The sequence below is a fragment of the Carassius gibelio genome, chromosome B25, assembly GCF_023724105.1.
Source record: "Carassius gibelio isolate Cgi1373 ecotype wild population from Czech Republic chromosome B25, carGib1.2-hapl.c, whole genome shotgun sequence".
NCBI classification, from domain to species: Eukaryota; Metazoa; Chordata; class Actinopteri; order Cypriniformes; family Cyprinidae; genus Carassius; species Carassius gibelio.
Window position 1 is genome coordinate 5,615,977 of NC_068420.1, and position 18,463 is coordinate 5,634,439.

The 18,463-nt window shown below is 36.9% G+C and overlaps 1 protein-coding gene across 3 annotated transcripts in view; it reads left to right on the forward strand.

Moving 5' to 3' along the window:
• LOC128014501 (synaptotagmin-7) overlaps positions 1–16,674 on the forward strand; it is a 122,519-nt gene extending 105,845 nt beyond the window's left edge. For all 3 annotated transcript variants that reach the window (XM_052598120.1, XM_052598122.1, XM_052598121.1), the window contains 6 exons: positions 47–158; positions 2,705–2,972; positions 4,290–4,459; positions 4,585–4,699; positions 4,791–4,990; positions 6,515–16,674. In XM_052598120.1, the coding sequence (XP_052454080.1) occupies positions 47–158; positions 2,705–2,972; positions 4,290–4,459; positions 4,585–4,699; positions 4,791–4,990; positions 6,515–6,619 (970 nt within the window). In that variant the 3' untranslated portion in view covers positions 6,620–16,674. The remainder of the gene's footprint in view (positions 1–46; positions 159–2,704; positions 2,973–4,289; positions 4,460–4,584; positions 4,700–4,790; positions 4,991–6,514) is intronic.
• Positions 16,675–18,463: the final 1,789 nt, after the last annotated feature.

Below are 18,463 nucleotides of genomic sequence, written 5' to 3' on the forward strand. Positions count from 1 at the left end.
GTATTTTTAGTGATCTCTGTTTGTCTCTCTCTCTCTCACCCTGCAGTAGGAATATGGGGAATAAGCCAGTTAACAGTCCTAAGGGTCACCCGCCAGACGCCGACGGCCATTCCTCAGTGTCTGACCTTGCCAACTCGCTCACTGGAGACATGGTGATGGTAGGACACTGTGTTTGCATGAAGCTCCTGGTCCCGAATAGTCTCTCTTACGGCCGCCATGAAGTCTGAATCACACTGCGGTTCATTCGGCCTTCTCAGACAGGAAGAAGTAGCCAGGGGATTATTAATTAGACAAAAAACTGATTTGCTGAAGGACATAGATTGATAAATAGCTGCTTCTTTTGGTATTTAAATACCTGAGTGTCTCAGAACTCTCAAGGCAAGACACTGCAGAGAAACATATTTTTTAATGCAATAGTCCGTTTCCACCACAGGATAAAAATGCACACACACACACACAAAAGGTGTAAAAAATTGCAATTCTAAACAGTTCTGAGAAGAAAAGGACAGAATTGTGATATAGACAGTGGCAGTTAATTTTATTTTTTTTATTCTGTGGTGAAAACAAAAACAAAAATGAATCAGTCCCTCCAAAAAAACGCAGATTTTTTTTGTGATTGTTGCGGGCAAAAATCCTTGATTTTGCGGCAGGTTTTCCTAAAAAATGCGATGGAATATGCGGGATACATTTGGAATCTTATGCGATGAAATTGCGGGAACTTGCAAAAACTGCGGTTTGATGAAAAAGAGAAAAAAAGCTGACCCCCCCCCCAACACCTAAACTATTTTACATACTACTAATATACTTACAACTGTAAGGTTTTGGTACTATTCTGTAACAAAAAATTACAATCTCACAACTGTAGAGGTGCATCAACTTCTGAATGAAACTACAACAGTCCACTGTAAAATGAAAACTAACTTCGTAGCCTCTAATACTGGCCTATCATTCGCCATCCTCATCCTCATCCCTCTCTCAAAGTAATTTGCCCCCACTGTCATGTAACACACCGGGTAACTGCTTCGCGCGGTCTATTTCCGCTTATTTTTGTTGACATGAGAATGATTTGCGTCCTTCACCCTGGTTTCACCGCGGGGTTCGCAGATGATGTTCACGTCGTGCAATTACGTCACTTCATAATTCTCATTGGGAAATAATGGCGATTTACTTGTGTGAAGTAAACGCAACATTTTTCTACTTTCTTCTAAGATATATGTGACTTTTTTGCAACGAAAATTATTATTATTATGAAATCATGCTACCTCCGCATATTTTGCTTCCTGAAATCTGCAATTTATGCGGCGAAAGTGTGGCGTATTTGAAAAAATGCGACCCCCGCATAAATATGCGGTCCTTGGCTGATTATGCATTAAATCACGCGATCGCATAATCACGTTTTTCTGGAGGGACTGATGAATTGCGTGATATAAACTCTCAATTGTGAGGAACAAAGTCTGAAATTGTTAGAAAACAATATCTCGTAATTCTGTTTTTTTCTTAGAATTGCAAATTTATTTCTCATAATTATGAGTTTAGACCTTGCAATTCTGACATTTCTAAACTTGCAATTCTGCGAAGGGAAGTCCGATATAAACTTGCGATTGAAATTGCAAGAAATAAAGTCAGAATTGTGAGCTGAAAAGTCGCAATAACGCTTTTAAATTTTTTTCATTCCATTATGGGGAAAAAAATGCACGATGTAAACAGAATTCTGAGAAAAAAGTCTGAATTCTGTTTTTGCAATTTTTTGCGGTAGAAACCGATATTGGGCTATTTGTTATTTCGTTTTGTTTTAGACTAGTGAAAAAAATTATAATAATGTAACCCTGGAGCAGTCTTTAATCACTGGGGTTTATTTGCAGCAATAGCCTACAATATATGTAAGGGTCAAAATAAAAAAAACAATTCTTTAATTCCAAAAACCATTAGGATATTAAGTAAAGATCATGTTCCATGAAGAATTTTTGTACATTTTCTACCATACATATATCAAAACATAATTTTTGATTAGTAATATGCTTTGCTAAGAACTTCATTTGGACTACTTTAATGACGATTTTCTCAATATTTAGATTTTTAAATAGTTTTATCTCAGCCAAATATTGTCCGATCATAACAAACCATACATCAATGGAAAGTTTCCAATGATGCCAAAATCTCCACTTAAAAAAAAAAAAAAAACCCTTATGACTGACTTTCAAGCATTGTATTGTGCTGTATCTATTTGGATATCCTGAAGATTGTTACAGAGGGGTCTGTTCATACATCATTTGCCTGATTAAAACAACATTTTATTCCTAAAAACATTCAACTATTTTTTCTTTTCTGTCTGTTGACAGTATTTTCTGATTGATGGAGTGATAAAAATAGATATGCAAATCCCCTCTGTAAAAACCTCTAACTCTAATACATCAACAAAATGAAACCAAAAAAATGAATCTGGCTTTATCCAGTGTTCAGATTTCAGTTCTGAAAATGTATGCAAATTAGTGCATATTTAATAAGATAATGCATTCATTTACATATTTAAAACTACTACAAAAGATATGTGCAATTTTCGGTTTAAACAATCAACTGTTGAAGTGTAGAAATATCTGTTATTCACCTGTAGTGTTTTGCCCTAAACACCTAAAGTGTTTGTGTGTGTGTGTGTGTGTGTGTGTTCTTCACGTTTTTTCCTCTTTCTCTGTGACGCTCTCTTTAGTTGTCTCCGGGGTCAGAAGACGACGACCACGAGGGCCCCGTGAGCGAGAAACTGGGCAGGATTCAGTTCAGCTTGGGCTACAGCTTCCAGGACACGACTCTGACGGTCAAGATACTCAAAGGTCAAGACCTGCCCGCTAAAGACTTCTCTGGGACGTCCGACCCCTTCGTCAAAATCTACCTGCTGCCTGACAGAAAGCACAAACTCGAGACCAAAATCAAGAGGAAAAACCTCAACCCTCACTGGAACGAAACCTTCCTGTTTGAAGGTCAGTCTGCTTCTAGTTAAAACAATTCTCTCATCTATTCTCTCATAAGAGTCTCTCACTTGATAAAATTACAAATGATAGTATATTTGAGATATTTAAAACAATCTCACAAAACCTGTAAAGAATATGTTTTGTTCATAATTCATCCCAAATTACAAAGGAAGAAAATGTTTTTCTTAAAAAAAAATTATTATTATTATTATTATTATTGCAGTTAATGATTTTAGATAAATTAATAAAATATCTTATTATAAATTATAAAATAAATTATATTAAAAGACGGTAAAATAATTAAGGTCATAGATTTGATTTCCAGGCAATAAATGTATAATAATAATAATAATGATTATTATTATTATAATTGTTAATATTGTTATTATTATTATTATTATTATTATAAAATAAATGATTATTTACATTACTATTACTATTATTATTATATTACTATATTACTTACATTAATATAACAAATTAAAGGATATTTTTTAATATAATAATTATAATATTTTTTTAATATAATAATTAATAATTAATATAATGAATTAACATTATTATTATTAATAATTTAAAATACATTATAATTAATATTTTACTTATTACTTAAATTGCTAAAAAAATTAATTATTTATTATATTATAATAATAATAATAATCATCATCATCATTTATGATTTTTTTATCAAATAATACATATATATTTCTAATATAATGGATTAACATTATTATTATTATTATTATTATTATTAATTTAAAATAAATTATAATTAATATTTTATTGATATATTACTTAAATTGCTAAAACAATTTAAATTATACATTATTTCTTATATATATATATATATATATATATATATATATATATATATATATATATATATATAATTATTATTATTATTATTTCAAATATTTGCATTAATATACATAAATAGTATATAAATAAAGTATTTATGTATCATGGTGGTATTTGTTATACTGCCTTTCATTTCTGTTGGTTGAAATTATTTTTTTTATAAAATTGTAAACAATAATTCACTGTAATACTGAAAACAATACTGTATTAGAATGTCATGAGAATCAGTATGACATAATATATTTAAAAAAGCCTGTAGAAGTAAAATACTGAGACTTCCAGAATGAGGGGCTTTATTTGTTGTTTTTAACATGACACTAATGAGAATTTAAGGAAAGACATAAGTCTAATTATCAGGAAAATAAAGTCACAATGCAAAAATGTTTCTGGTTTTACTATGTGAAACATATTCGTTTGGGATGAAGTATGTCCTGCTTTCATCATTCCGGATGAATCCAATCTCCTCAGGGTTCCCGTATGAGAAGGTGCGGGAGCGAACGCTGTACCTCCAGGTGCTGGATTACGATCGGTTCAGCCGTAACGACCCGATCGGAGAGGTCTCGATTCCTTTGAATAAAGTGGAGCTGGGACAGCTGAAGACGTTCTGGAAGGATCTCAAACCCTGCAGTGATGGCAGCGTGAGTCACCTTCAATGCAATCAAAGCGGATGTGAAAAATCTCCCAAACCTGACCCTGATGGTACTGTTTCCTGACAAACTTCACTCTCAAATCTCATTCAGGCTTGTGTGTGTGTGTGTTATAGGGAAGTCGTGGAGATCTGCTGTTGTCTCTGTGTTATAACCCCACTGCCAACACCATCACTGTTAACATCATAAAAGCTCGCAACCTCAAAGCCATGGACATCGGGGGCGCCTCAGGTACACGTATAACAACAAAGACATAAACATGGGCTGAGACGTCAGCTGCATGTCTCATTCGCATAACCTCTGCTTCTCTGATTGGCTGCAGACCCGTATGTGAAAGTATGGCTGATGCACAAAGACAAGCGAGTGGAGAAGAAGAAGACAGTCACCATCAAACGCTGCCTGAACCCCGTCTTTAACGAGTCCTTCCCTTTCGACGTGCCCGCACATGTTCTCCGAGAGACCACCATCATCATCACCGTCATGGACAAGGATCGACTGAGCCGCAATGATGTCATTGGAAAGGTGCTTCCTTTGTATATTATGATCCGCTTATTTGCGTACCGACATGGTTGAAATCAATCACCATTATAGATTGACTAACTGTAATACGGTATAAGATTAACCTTCGAGCTAAAAGCATAAATCTTGGCTATCTGCTGCCAGTTTCAGAGCAAAACGTAAAACTATGATGCTCTATTCACTGACAGCGCATTCACTTACTTGCCAGCAAACCAAAATAAAAATTTTGCTTATTTTTGCTTTAATAATAATTTTACTTCTCATTTGTTTTGCACCCTCAGATTCAAGATTTTCAATATAGTTGTATAGCGGCCAAATATTTTTCTATCCTAATAAACCATACATCTGTGGAAAGATTGTTTATTCAGATTTAAGATGATGTACTGTATGCATCTCAATTTTACAGAATTGACCCTTATCACTGGTTTTGTTGTTCAAGGTCACATATATGTAATTGTTGTTGTTTTTATTGTTAATTTGTGGATTTAATTAGAACAATTTTACTTCTCATTTGTTTCTAAAATCTTCATTTGTATTTTTTTAAATATCACAATTTATACTGTATTGTGTACTTCATATCGCGATGATATCGTATCTTGAGATGTTGATATCATTACATCCCTTGTATATTAAAATAAAAATAGATGTTTTATAAAACATAATAATAAAATAAAAAATATTACTTGCAAATTGATATTTACTTTTACCAACACATCAGCATTTATTTAGCAAAAAATACTCTGTTAGAGTATTTACTGTAATTTAAACAGATACATTTACAGTAAATACATCTAATAAAATTAGAAAACACAAATTTGTAGTACTTTATTAAAAAACAGCAGCATTTAACTAAATATTTTGCTAAAGAAGATTTAAATGCATGCAGCAAATGTATCTTTTTAATTAATCGCTTGATCTTAATCTTTTTATAAATTGCTTAATTAAAAATAAAGCATCCAAATGACTGACTAACTGACTAAAATGAATCAATCCTCCCAGTTCCTTTTGGAAGAAATTATATATTAAAGATTTTATATTAAATATGATATATTGAGTCTAATTGCATATATAATATTATATATTAAAAATTCTAATATCATACATTAAACACATTTTTTAATTAATAATTTAAAAGGGTTGGAATTTGGTCCTATTTTTAAAACAAAACACTAGAAACAAATGATTTCCGTGATGTTTGTTTTTTTGTTAACAATTGTTGAACATCTAAATTCATTCACTGTTGCAGAACATTGTGTTAAATTCCTTTGACCGTGTTTTTGGCATCACGGTTCAGCGGCCGTGCTCAATCAAAAGAGGCAAGACGACAGAAAATGGGGTTCTTCAAAACTACCAAAAGAATCATTAATGGAATCATTTAGGAACCGGAATCATTTGGTGGAATTGGAAACGAGTCGTTAAATTCTTTACGATTCCCCACCTGGTTTTGAAAAGAGCGGGAACCCTGCTGTGCCGTTCAGTCTTGTTTACCATCATCTCTTTCTCTTTCTCTTTCGTTCTCTCTCTCAGATCTACTTGTCATGGAAGAGCGGTCCTGCCGAGGTCAAACACTGGAAGGATATGTTGAGCCGGCCACGCACGAACGTGGCACAGTGGCACACCCTCAAAGCCTGATTCGCCCTCTCCATTGACCACCCCTTCCCCCCGAGCCCCCTTTGACCCGAAACCCCGTCCTTATGCACAAGACTAACTTGCTGCCAGACGGCACAACACGGGTACTATTAGCCATCCACTCTTGTAACCTTTAACCTATGAGCTTCTCTCTCCACTTTGGTCTTCGTTTACTCTGGTAACCTGTAGTCCAAATGCCTGCTTATTAGTTAATTACGCCAACGGTTCCTTTGTGCATTAGCATCCGTTCTGGACTCTGGGATAGTCACTAAATCCAACAAAGCCATTTAAAGATGCTCTGAGAGCGTTCCCGCCGCAACTACACGTTACCAGGATGACGTTTCCTTCCTGTTTTGGTTTTAAAGCCCGATTCCCCTGTGTTCCTCAGGCTGGAGAGGTCTGACATCTTTAGGATGTGTGAATGCATCAGCTGGGCCCCGTCCCTCGTCTCATCAAACCTCGCGTCTAGACCCGGAGGCTCATGGGAGCTCATTTGGCAGCCTTTAAATTGGCCACTGCTGAAACGGATCGAGTCGCAGGAACTCTGGGAGTTGTATTTTTCCAGGTCTCAGACGTCCCGTGCGAGTAATTAAAGCCATGAGGGCAAACGAGACGCCCTCTTTCCATTAGCAGCCCCTCCGTTGTTTTAGTCTCCATTTATAGTTGTTTTTCTCACAATCCCTGACCTCTCCAAGCCTTTTTCTGTGTCTTTCCCACTTGACCTGATTTTCCGTATCTTTGTTCCTTCCTTCTCTCTCTCTCTCTCTCTCTCTCTCTCTCTATCTATCCTCTCTTTTGTCTTCTAAGTAAACAGCTCCGATTGCTTCAGCTGAAAGCTGCAGACATTGAAACCTTACGCCATCTGGAGACTTAAAGACAGCAAAATTAACTCCATCCTAGTCTGTTTGGCTTTTTTTCTCTGTGGTTTCTCTTTATCGCTGGCACAGTAGTAGTGAAGTCCCTCTTTTTCTCGGGATTCTTTGTCGTCTGTGTGCTGTGAGTGACGTGACGTATATCCAACCGAAATATCATAAAAAACACTAACCACCAGGATGGAAAAAGAAAACGACTTTCTCGAAGGATCGTTCCAGGTCTTCTGGGATGGAATCCGGATGAAAGAAAAAAAAAAAGTACACGCATACAAAAAAAATCTTGATGTCATCTTTTTTTCATCAAAAGGACATTTGAAGAAACCAATCAGAATTGTTCTTCCAGATTTGCTGTGAAATATAGAAGCAAAAAGTTGATTTTGCGCCCACGTGCGCTGGATAGTTCTCGCCACACTTTGCTCTAGTGATGTGTTTCTTTGTGTGTGTATGTGTGTGTGTGTGTGTGCGCGCAGATAGGGGCTCATATTTTACAGAAACCCTCCAATTAACGGAAAAACCTGCCTTTACCCGTGTATGTGTGTGTATGAGACCGTTTCAGGACGTAGTGGGGATGAAACTCACGGTAACATGACCTGGTCACGATTTATCCCAAAAGTCAACAGAAAAAAAACACCAAATTTTATTTTGAATAAAGAAATTTATTGAAAAATGTAAAGAAAATTTATTGTGATATTATTTTCATGAACAACACATTTACCTCCAAATGCTCATACTATAAATAACTAATAATATAATAATAATAATATATATACATATATATATTTTATATAAATTGGGTATTAAGTATATTTTCATTTTAATTTAATTTCTTCAGTAATTCTTGATATTCTAAGAGTTGATTCTAATTATGTTAATACATGTTTTTCTTTCTAAAAAATGCGTACATTAAAGCTGTACAATTAATATGGGTGGTGGGTGGTGTTGGCGCAGTGGATAAGACACATGCCGTTGGTGTGAGAGACCCGGGTTCGAATCCACTGTGAGACACCAATGTGTCCCTGAGCAAGACACTTAACCCCTAGTTGCTCCAGAGGCGTGCGACCTCTGACATATATATAGCAATTGTAAGTAGCTTTGGATAAAAAGCGTCAGCTAAATGTCAATGTCTAATATTACTGCACACAATGTATGAATATTTTACTATTGAAATAATCCATAATTTTTACATGGAGATAATGAAGTAAAATGTGCTTAACTGTCAAGAAAATAATATCACAATTGCCAAAAAGGTTAATTGGCCTGAAAAAGACAGGCTTTATTTTCTTTACGCAAATATATATCTAATTTCTTTCTTTTGACTGTGAGGTGAAATAGGACCCAGTCATGTTCCTGACAGGTTTGGTGAGATTCACCTATGTGTGTATTACAGCATTAATGTGTATCTTCATCGATGTTAAAAATAATCAAAGTGTGTGAATATGCTGCTCTATTTTCTCATGGCTTCCTTCCGTCTTATTATGAGACACTTTTTCTCTTTCCTCCTCAGAAGAGAGTTGGAGAATTGTGAGCTGCACTTTTTAATGGTGTAACACTGAGAAATAATATAGTAATTGTTAATACAATAATAAATAGTTTTTGTATTTTAAGTGAGGAGTGTTTTAAAGAGCAAACGGCGCGTTCGGGGAGACTGGACTATGCTGGACAGACGATCTCTCGCTTTCTCTCTCAGTCAAATGCTTTGTTATTCTGTATATGTGATTGGTATGTGTGTGTGTTTGTCATGAGTGTGTCATTTATGCGGCAGGACGAGGCATGTGTTAGCGTGAGGTGTGGCGTTACCATGGGGTCACTATGGGGACGGAGTGAGTGTGCAATAGTGGAGAGACGCTCAGCTTGATATCGAGACACAGAAGCAGAGGACGCCATCCAATTTCTCACTCCCGCTCAAGAATAACTAGTTATTCTGGGCTGAGACCTTGAACAGGACAGACTGTTTTGCACATAAATGTCATGAGCTATAAAACGTTTTTTAAAACTCCGTAACAATAGCAATAGCAAAACATGATCCAGAACAGCCTAAAATATAGCAAAATGCTTCCATTTATGGCTGCCAAATTTGATGTGAGATTAATGCATGTTTAATATTACATTTATTTAGTAAAGTTGGGCATTTTAACATGGGGGGGTCAATGGAACTGAGTCTCTAGCAGCCAGTCAGTCAATTGCAGTTTATATCACTTCTGTGTTGGATTCAAGAGAGAGATTTCAATATTGCACCATCATGAGGATGCACTGTTGTGTAGAGTAAAACAACTTTTAGTGGGAATTTTGTGCACTGTTCATTTCTTTAGCTGTTTAAGATTTATTATTGGTGTTAAACAATAAACTGCAAGTAGAATAAAATCACCAGAAAACCTCTTATTTTCAGCCATTTGATTCTAGAATGAATGTCCATGCCGAGGCGTATCTTTGGCAGATAGGAGGCAGCTACAAAGCGCGTCTTCCAGACTGTAGTTAAGGGTCCGCAGTACATCTGCTTTCAGCCGAGAGCCATCTCAGATCAGTGGAGCGTTTAATAGAGCACTCTGATGTGCTCGATGTAATCAGATAATAGTACCGCTTAAATTGTGTTGTGTTTGTGTTCACTCTCCATATCCTAGCCTTTAGCGTACACAAATGTTGTGATGCAACATCTGCTGAGTGTGTGCACATATGAGCCAAACTTGAGCACTTTGTCAGTGTGTATGTGTGTGTGCAGGTGCTGTCGGGGTCACCTTGTGTTTTACTTTACCAATCGAAGCTGGTTGGCCGTCGCATATGTGTATTTGTGCCTGCATACGTGTGTAAGCAGTGTTTCTGTCGCACTTATGCTGATGATGACTGGAGAAAGTTAATATTGAGTCAGTGAATCCCTCTTTGAGTTCTGAACTGTTTAACGTCTGTGATGTGTGTCAGACAACAAACAGCATTCTAACACATGCTTTTCAATTATATGTTAAGTTAAAGGTGAGGTTTTATGTACTATAAGTAAGCCAGTAGTAGTTTGATTTCCTGAAGATTGTGAGTCTGTTGTTGTAGCAGCTCGGCATGTCTACATCTCGCTCTAGCAATGGAGTGAGTTTGGGTTACTTTTTTATTAAGAATGGAAAACCTTAGTAACCACCAAGAACAATCAAACACCCACCTAGAAACCATAAAAACACCCTAACAACATTACTTAACAATCTAGCAGTCACCAAGAACAGCTTAGCAACTATCCAGTTTCCAAAACCATCGTTAGCTAACTATGGTCATTCGTTCCATTGAACTCTATTGACAATGAAGGAACTTGCGACCATAGTTGGTTTTGGGAAATGCAGCCCAGAACAGCTGAATATCCACCTAGTAACCATAAAAAACATCCTAACAACAGTACTCTACACCCTAGCAACCACCAAGAACAGCTTTGCAACTATCTAGAACAGCCGAATATTCACCTAGAAACCACCCAAAGCACCCTTACCACCATTTGTAACAAGAACACCTTAGCATCCAACTAGAAATTACCCAAACACCAAAACAACCAAGAACAGCCTAGAATCCATCTAGCAACTGCTCAGAACACCCTAGCAACCATCTAAAACAGCCTGTCATCAACCTAGAAATGAACCAGAACACCTAGCAACCACTTAAAACATCAAAGCAACTTTCCAGAACAGCCTAACATCAACTTGGAAACCACACAGAATATGCTAAGTCATCCCAAACACCCTAACAAGGTCCAAAATCAAGCTAAAATCCACCTAGAAACAACTCAGAAACCATCCAAAACACCCTAACAGCGAACCTTAACACCACGGCAACATCCACTCAGAACACCCTAGCAACCATCCAGAACAGCCACATAGAAACCACCCACAATACCCTAACAACCATGCTCAACACCCTAGCAACCCACAAGAAAAGCTTAGCACCACTCAGAAATGACCCACGAGACCTTAGCAATAATCCAAAACGTACTTAAAACAACCTACAACCATCCAGAACAGCCTAACATCCACCTAGGAACCAAACAGAACACCCTAGCAACCGCGACTAGTCCATTTAGGACTACCGAGCATCATGGCAGTATGTTTCATGCTTGCAAAAACTTTTTTATTTGATTTTGTTTTTCAGTTTCATTTGGTGCTGATAGCAGTACACAAATGACACTTGATCTGTTGTAAAACTCATCGTTTGTTTAATAATTCCAGAATTATTCCAGGACTTGCTGCAGGACAAACATGTTTACGTGGCACAGTTGAGCTTTATTTAGTTATTCTCATAAGACTCAGTCAGCAGTCTGAAGTTTGTGTGTGATGGTCACTGACCCGTGCTGACCAGCACCTTTACTCTGCTGTGTGTGTGTGTGCTCTTGTTTTTGTGAAATATCAGGACACAACTCTGTATAATGACATGGGTATGACAGGTATTACAAAGAGAGGGTGACTTATGAGGACTTAACCCATGTCCCCATTTTTCAAAATGCTTATAAACGTGTGTGTGTGTGTGTGTGCGCGCACATGCACTTGCATTCACCTGTGTGTGTCTGTGTGTGTGTGTGTGTGTGTACTATAGAGCAGTATGATTGTTTTGGCAGTCAGTGTCACTGTGAATTATTTTCTGCTTGGACCTTTTGGGGTAAACTGAGCTAAAGTTCTCTCTCTCACACACACACACACACACACACACACACACACATACACAGGCTTGTCCAAAGCATCGCAAACACATGCAATTGTTTTACAGCTCATTAACCAGCAACAATAATTTCAGTTCTTCATTTTACCAAATTACTGATTTAAAAAAAACGATTTTTCCACATGCCTTAACACGTCACGCATTTCCCACACACACACAGCGGCAGTTTCCGTTTTCTCTCCTACACACACACACAACATTATCAGAAAAACAAATTCACAGGCGAATGCCATACATCAGTCACTCCTCTGGTCCAATTAGCTGCTCCTCAGAAATGAGAGTGAAAAAGAAAAAGAATAAAAAATGATTTAAGTGCATGTTTGCAGTGGGTTGCATCATGTAGGTCTCAGTTGGAGGAGTTCGATTGAGCAGCTGTTAAACTGCACATTTTATTGCTCAGCAGTTGCTCATCGCTCAGTTCTCAATTATTGGCAATTTTTTTTTTTATCAAGAATCAAAGATGTTTCACCTTAATATTACTTTGGAGAGAAAAAAACACAAATCAGAATTCATATTAAAGCATAGAGCTATAAAATGAATGTGGACAGAAGCTCAGATCATTCGCTCTTGGGAGAATAGTATGAGAAATGTTTGAGCTCATAATGAGATCTGGGACTTTTTGCTCGCAACAGACTTTAAGAGCTCATTTTGAGAGTTCACTGAGATCTGAGAGCTGACAACTGCTGTAAGAGATGCATGTGCAATAACTGGGGATATTTTCTCAGAAAGATCAGCATGAAATCTCCATTTAATCTCATTTCTTAGAAATAATTGAGATTATAAGGATAATAAGGAGAGAGGTTTTTGGGATTGTAGCTCTAGAAAAGATGTTTAGTGGAGATCAGAATTCTCTCATCTGATCCGTGGAGGTGTAGAAACTTTCCATGTCTCTCTCTCTGTTATTAGAAGGGCTTGACTAGAGCGGGTTTGGTTCCTATGGTGTGTGTGATGGTCAATCATAGGATGATTGTGACATATTCCGGCTCTTCTGACAGATTGCTGTCCAAATTGTGTCTGTCAGTTTCTGAATCTCTCTCTCTTTATCTGTCTCACTCACTTCAGCTCTGTCATTCACAGCTCCAGCTCCCCGTGCGCTTCTTTTTATTGGTTTGAAGAGCTGTCCGTCATGAAGCGTGACTCCTCCCTGTCAGGGTTTTAGTGCGACTTCTTCTGAATGACGCTAAAAATGACGCTACAAGTAATAATTCTTCTCTTTCTGTTTCTGTTGGACTCTGTGCGTCTGTATGTGTGTGCGTGCTCTGTGTTTTCCGTTATTCTTGATCGTAAATGTTGATGATAAATAGGAGAAGTCTCCTGATTTCATGTTTTGAAAAACTTTTTTTTGTAAATAACTGAGCAAAAATGGTTTCTGTTCGTCAGTTGTACTTAAAACAGATATTCTTGATGAACCATGTGTTGACGATGTGCCCGATTGCCCTTCTTGAATGAGGGTTTTTCCACATGTCATATTTTTGCTGAGGTTGAGGGGGAATGAAGGAGCAAGAAAGCGACTGCCAATCATCTATGACATCACACTGCCAAACCCAACCCATAATTTACCCACAATCCACCAGACACCCTCCAGACCTGTGATGTATCTCTTCTAATTGAAAGCATTAACACCTCAAAGAGGTGAAATCATAGCCAATCAGAACATATTTGATGTTAAATAATAAAATAAGTATCACTATTTTGAACCAAAGAGATTTCACTGTGGGTGGAGCTAGATAGTGGAATGCAATAACAGAAACCGAGCAACAAACCTCAAATTAAACGAGTGTTCTTGAATAATAGCATTGTGTTAACAGTAAAATTAAATCATCCCTCAAGTTTGTAAAACCAAACTAATTTTTTGACAGATACAAAAATATTACAAAATGTATGCATTTCTATAAATGTGTATTTTTGAAGAAGGCAAAATTATAGTCTGTGGTAATCAATGACATGTATTTTAAATAGTATTTTTAGCATAGGAGAGCTTGGTTGTTTGTCATTTTATTTTACACATCTGGTTGTCCAAATAATGATGAAAATAGAAGTTGAAAAAGTTTGTGTTGAAAATAAGCTTTAAAAACTAGTATAACACACATAGTCACTCTCTGTTGAGTTTCATAACGCCACCACGTTGTTTCAGTTTGATGCAGGTTGCATCTGTTTTCCAATATTAGCGCAGCTATCGCACAGAGCTGCGTCAAAACGGCATGACGACAGCCAGCTGAGACAGATCCACGCTCACAGCGGTCCAGCATGTGTAGAACAAGCACACACAGCCTCTCTGCGTCCCATATGCTGCTGCATGGTTTGTTTGGCAGGAACTGTCGATATCTGCCGCCCCATCTCTCCCTACACAGAAAATTACAGCCAAAACCCTGAAAACTGAAGCCCTCTGGCCAATTCCAATTCAAATCCTGATGAGATGCTCGTATGTTACTTGCTAAGGCAAGCATCATCACTTTTGCTCAAACTTAAGGTTGGTTATTTGATGTGCATGTGCATGATCACTCACCCGATTTTAAGATTTCCAGCTGTACCATAACAACTAAATATATGTTGAGGTCCCTGACCATATTTTGACACAAGAATATCATAGAGACTTTAGAAACCACTAAAAATTATCAGGCCAACTCCAGTCGCAAGTTTTTCACAAGCATTAGAAATCCAGTTACATCACATTCTAATAATCTAAACCCAATAATATCGTTTTCACTCATGCTCAGCACTTTGAGTTTAATGCACATCGCAGCCTTGAAGCCACTTCTGTTACACAACACACATTTTAATTATGAGGTTTTACCACGTTGATTATGTTAGATGGGGGAGTGCTGACCGATAAAAGACGGCTCTAGTAATGAAACTCTCACAGACTCCAATAAAACAAGCATTTGTTCTGAATAGACGAAGAATAATATTTTTCCCTTCTGGAGGGCTAACATGCTTCTTGCTCACTTTCATTCCCCCAATACACCTCACTGGTGAAGAATGCTTAAAGTCTCAACATGCTTGATGTGTACAATCTGACTCAATGTATTTATTCATGTATTTTTCTGCAAACTTTGTACAGTGTAAAAAAAAGCAACCTATAAATATATGAAGAATAACAGTACTGTATAGATTAGCTGCCTGTGAGCGACTCACAGAATAGTTTGGATAGAGGTTAACAGCATAGACGCGATCTAAGCCAGTAAAACATGCTTGCTGTAAATGCAGAGATGCCACAAGTTTTTATATCCTTGCTTTCTTTCCTTGTTGTCATTTGTTTCTTTCAATGTTTTTTGTAATTGACCTAGTGGCATCTTACAACGTGAGTTGTTTCCTTTCTATTGGTTGTTCGTATGTTGTTTGTTGATGAACACAGCGAGGTTCAGGCACCCGGGAGAGTGCTTGGGAACGCAGATCGGTTGACCAAGGTTTTGCATCCATCTTCCCCATGTGATCATAAGTCACAACTTAGTGTAGGATCTTTCTCACATGCCTAAGATGTCTGGATGTTAAACCACTCGTAGTTTACAACCACATTTTGTTTTTGTTCTACATTGTTCTATGACTACATGTTTCAAGTTTCCCTTCCCCTATTTTCAAATATTTCACGAACTGAGGCAATGATAACAGAAGTTGACTAGCCTATTGTTTAGTTGTAATCTGTGCTTGTCTTCAGTGTTTGTTTATTTGTGAGACACTATATAGTTTTGTGCGATGAAGCATTAAAGCTGGACTGTGTTTCAGATGCCTCACTCTTCTTAAAGCTCATCTGTTGATTTCATACTTGTTAAAAAACTTCAAACATTCCATGAACTCTTGGACAGAAAGCCACTGTAGTGTTTTAAAAATGTGCACTCTTAAAAGTAAAAGTTTTATATTGGTGTTAATGGTTCCATGAAGAACTTTCCATTCCACAAAAGGTTCTTTGTAGTGAAAAATGGCTTGTAAATTTAAAAAATGTTCCTCACACTAAGGAAAAGTAATTTTAAGAACTGTTGACTGAAACTGTTCACTTGTTGTTCTATGGCATCATGGTTCCACGAGGTACTCCTTTTGGAACGTTTATTTTTAAAAGTGTAGCGCACAGGTTTACAACATCCAGTTGGGTTTGCTGATCATACCATGATCACTACTCCTGAAAATGCTCCTGGTGTTGTGTCTACACCCTTTAACAGGGTATAATAGGAAGTTTGTGACCCATCATGCTTTTTCCCCATTCACTCAGAGCTGGTGAATTTTGGTGAATTTGTTCCTGTAGTTGGCAGTAACGATTTTATTTTTTTCAGGGGGCTGTGGCTTGAGCTTGAGGCGTCTGTGACATTTGTCCAGTGGCGTGATAGTAAAGCGTTCCCAAATTTGAGCCTCTCCTGTTTTTTTGGCCGAGCGGACTGTGATCTTATTGATTGAATTTCTCTTTTTCGTTTTCCTGTCCCACCCAAACCCTTCCATGTGACTGGATGTGAGGGTGGGCGGAGCTAAGGAGCACAGTTCTTACTATGTTCCATAATAAAATAGACTAAATCATTTGTACATCAGGTGGTGTTGCGTCTTTATTTAAAGTCATTGTTACTTTTACCCAGTTTATATAATACCCAATACATGTATAGATTTGAATGGGGGAAATGTAACACTCAATATGGCCACTCTATCAAATGAAACCCCATCCTTCTGAGCAAAAGAGCCTACCCCTAATCAGTAAAGTCAACGTGTCACTGCAGCTGCCGTTAGAAGTCCCGGTTGCTATAGAAACAGTAAGCATTCTAAATGTGCATCTAGGACTGTTCATGCTGGTCTAGCCTGAGAAATAAGCTTTTTTTTAAAGGGGTCATATGATGTGACTTCAAGTTTTCCTTTCTCTTTGGAGGTTAACAAGCTGTTCCTTCATATATAAGATCCCTAAAGTTGCAAAGACTAAAGTCTCAAACCCAAAGAGATATTCTTTATAAAAGTTAAGAGTCGTCCACACCCTTCTAAAACCCCCACATGTCTACGTTTTATGTTATGCGGAGCAATACACAACTCGACGCATAAAAAGACAGCATAAGTCATTAAAATCAGTAATTATGTCTCCACTGGACACGTTTGAAATGGTTTTTATTGGTTTTGTCTCATCGTGCCGGGACACAGCATCACCGTGCATAAACATTGCATTACACCAAATACACCAAATAATGTTTTTTTTAGCAATGTTATATGCCCATTTTAATGCTATTTGAGCAAAATAAACCACATTTGTGATACAATTTTTGTTAGATTGCATTGGTAATTTCAAATATGACATTTAGTCATAATCTTAATGAACAGTTTTGAAGAATTTGATGTTTCCCCATTCAAAGTGACAGGAACTGTACTTGCATGCCTGAGAGGCATTTCAAAGATGGCTGCTGCCGAGTGACATGACTTGCCTTAAAGGGACTTTTTTTTTTTTACCACTGCTTCAAGCTTTTATTCAAGAATAAAACTGTGAGTGGTTTGCATAATTAACTATCCATTCATAGCTTGATGGTAAATAATGGGTTTTTGTAATCTTAATAATGCAATTGTCTATAAATAGAAACAACAATGAATCATTTGCAAGTCAATACGACTGAATTTATCACCACACAAGGTAATGCATTTGAAATAATTTGTCATGCTCAAGTAATATTGACAATTGAGTGCATTATTAATTTTGGAATGCCGTATTCATTTGCCACAGTTTGATTGCACTCTGAGTGTAGGCTGTATATTTCTGAAATTTTAGTTTTACTAAGAATAGGAATTGTAAGGAAATTATTCATTCTGGTTCTGATTCCACTTAACTATTATTCGGAAGTGAAAGGAGCCTCTGGACATTCTTCAGAAATGGACTTTCTCTGTTATATGGAGGAAAGAAAGTCTGGTTTGGAACGACATGTGGGTGAGTAAATGATGACCGTGTTCAGCTGGGTTGAATGACCCTAATATTAGACCCTAATATTTTCTAAGTTAAATAAAAAGACAATGTATGGAAAAAAATTGTCATTGCATTTACTATATTGGTCTCGAAAGCATGTTGTCAGATAAGATCATTTTAGAAGAACTGTGATAAGCAAAATGAATTGTAAACCATTCTCAGACAAATATAACAGGTTTTTATAATCTCTCCTTAACTCATACGGATTCGGGTTTGCCACATTTTAAATGTTTCTCTTATCTGACTTATTCGTTTCAGGTCTTGGGCTACGTCTGCATTAATCTGGATACATTTTCCAAATGGGTTTTCATTTTAAAATGCTCTCTGTTCACACAACTGTTTTCAAGCATTATCCAAACGTTTCTCTTCTACAATGAAATGTCG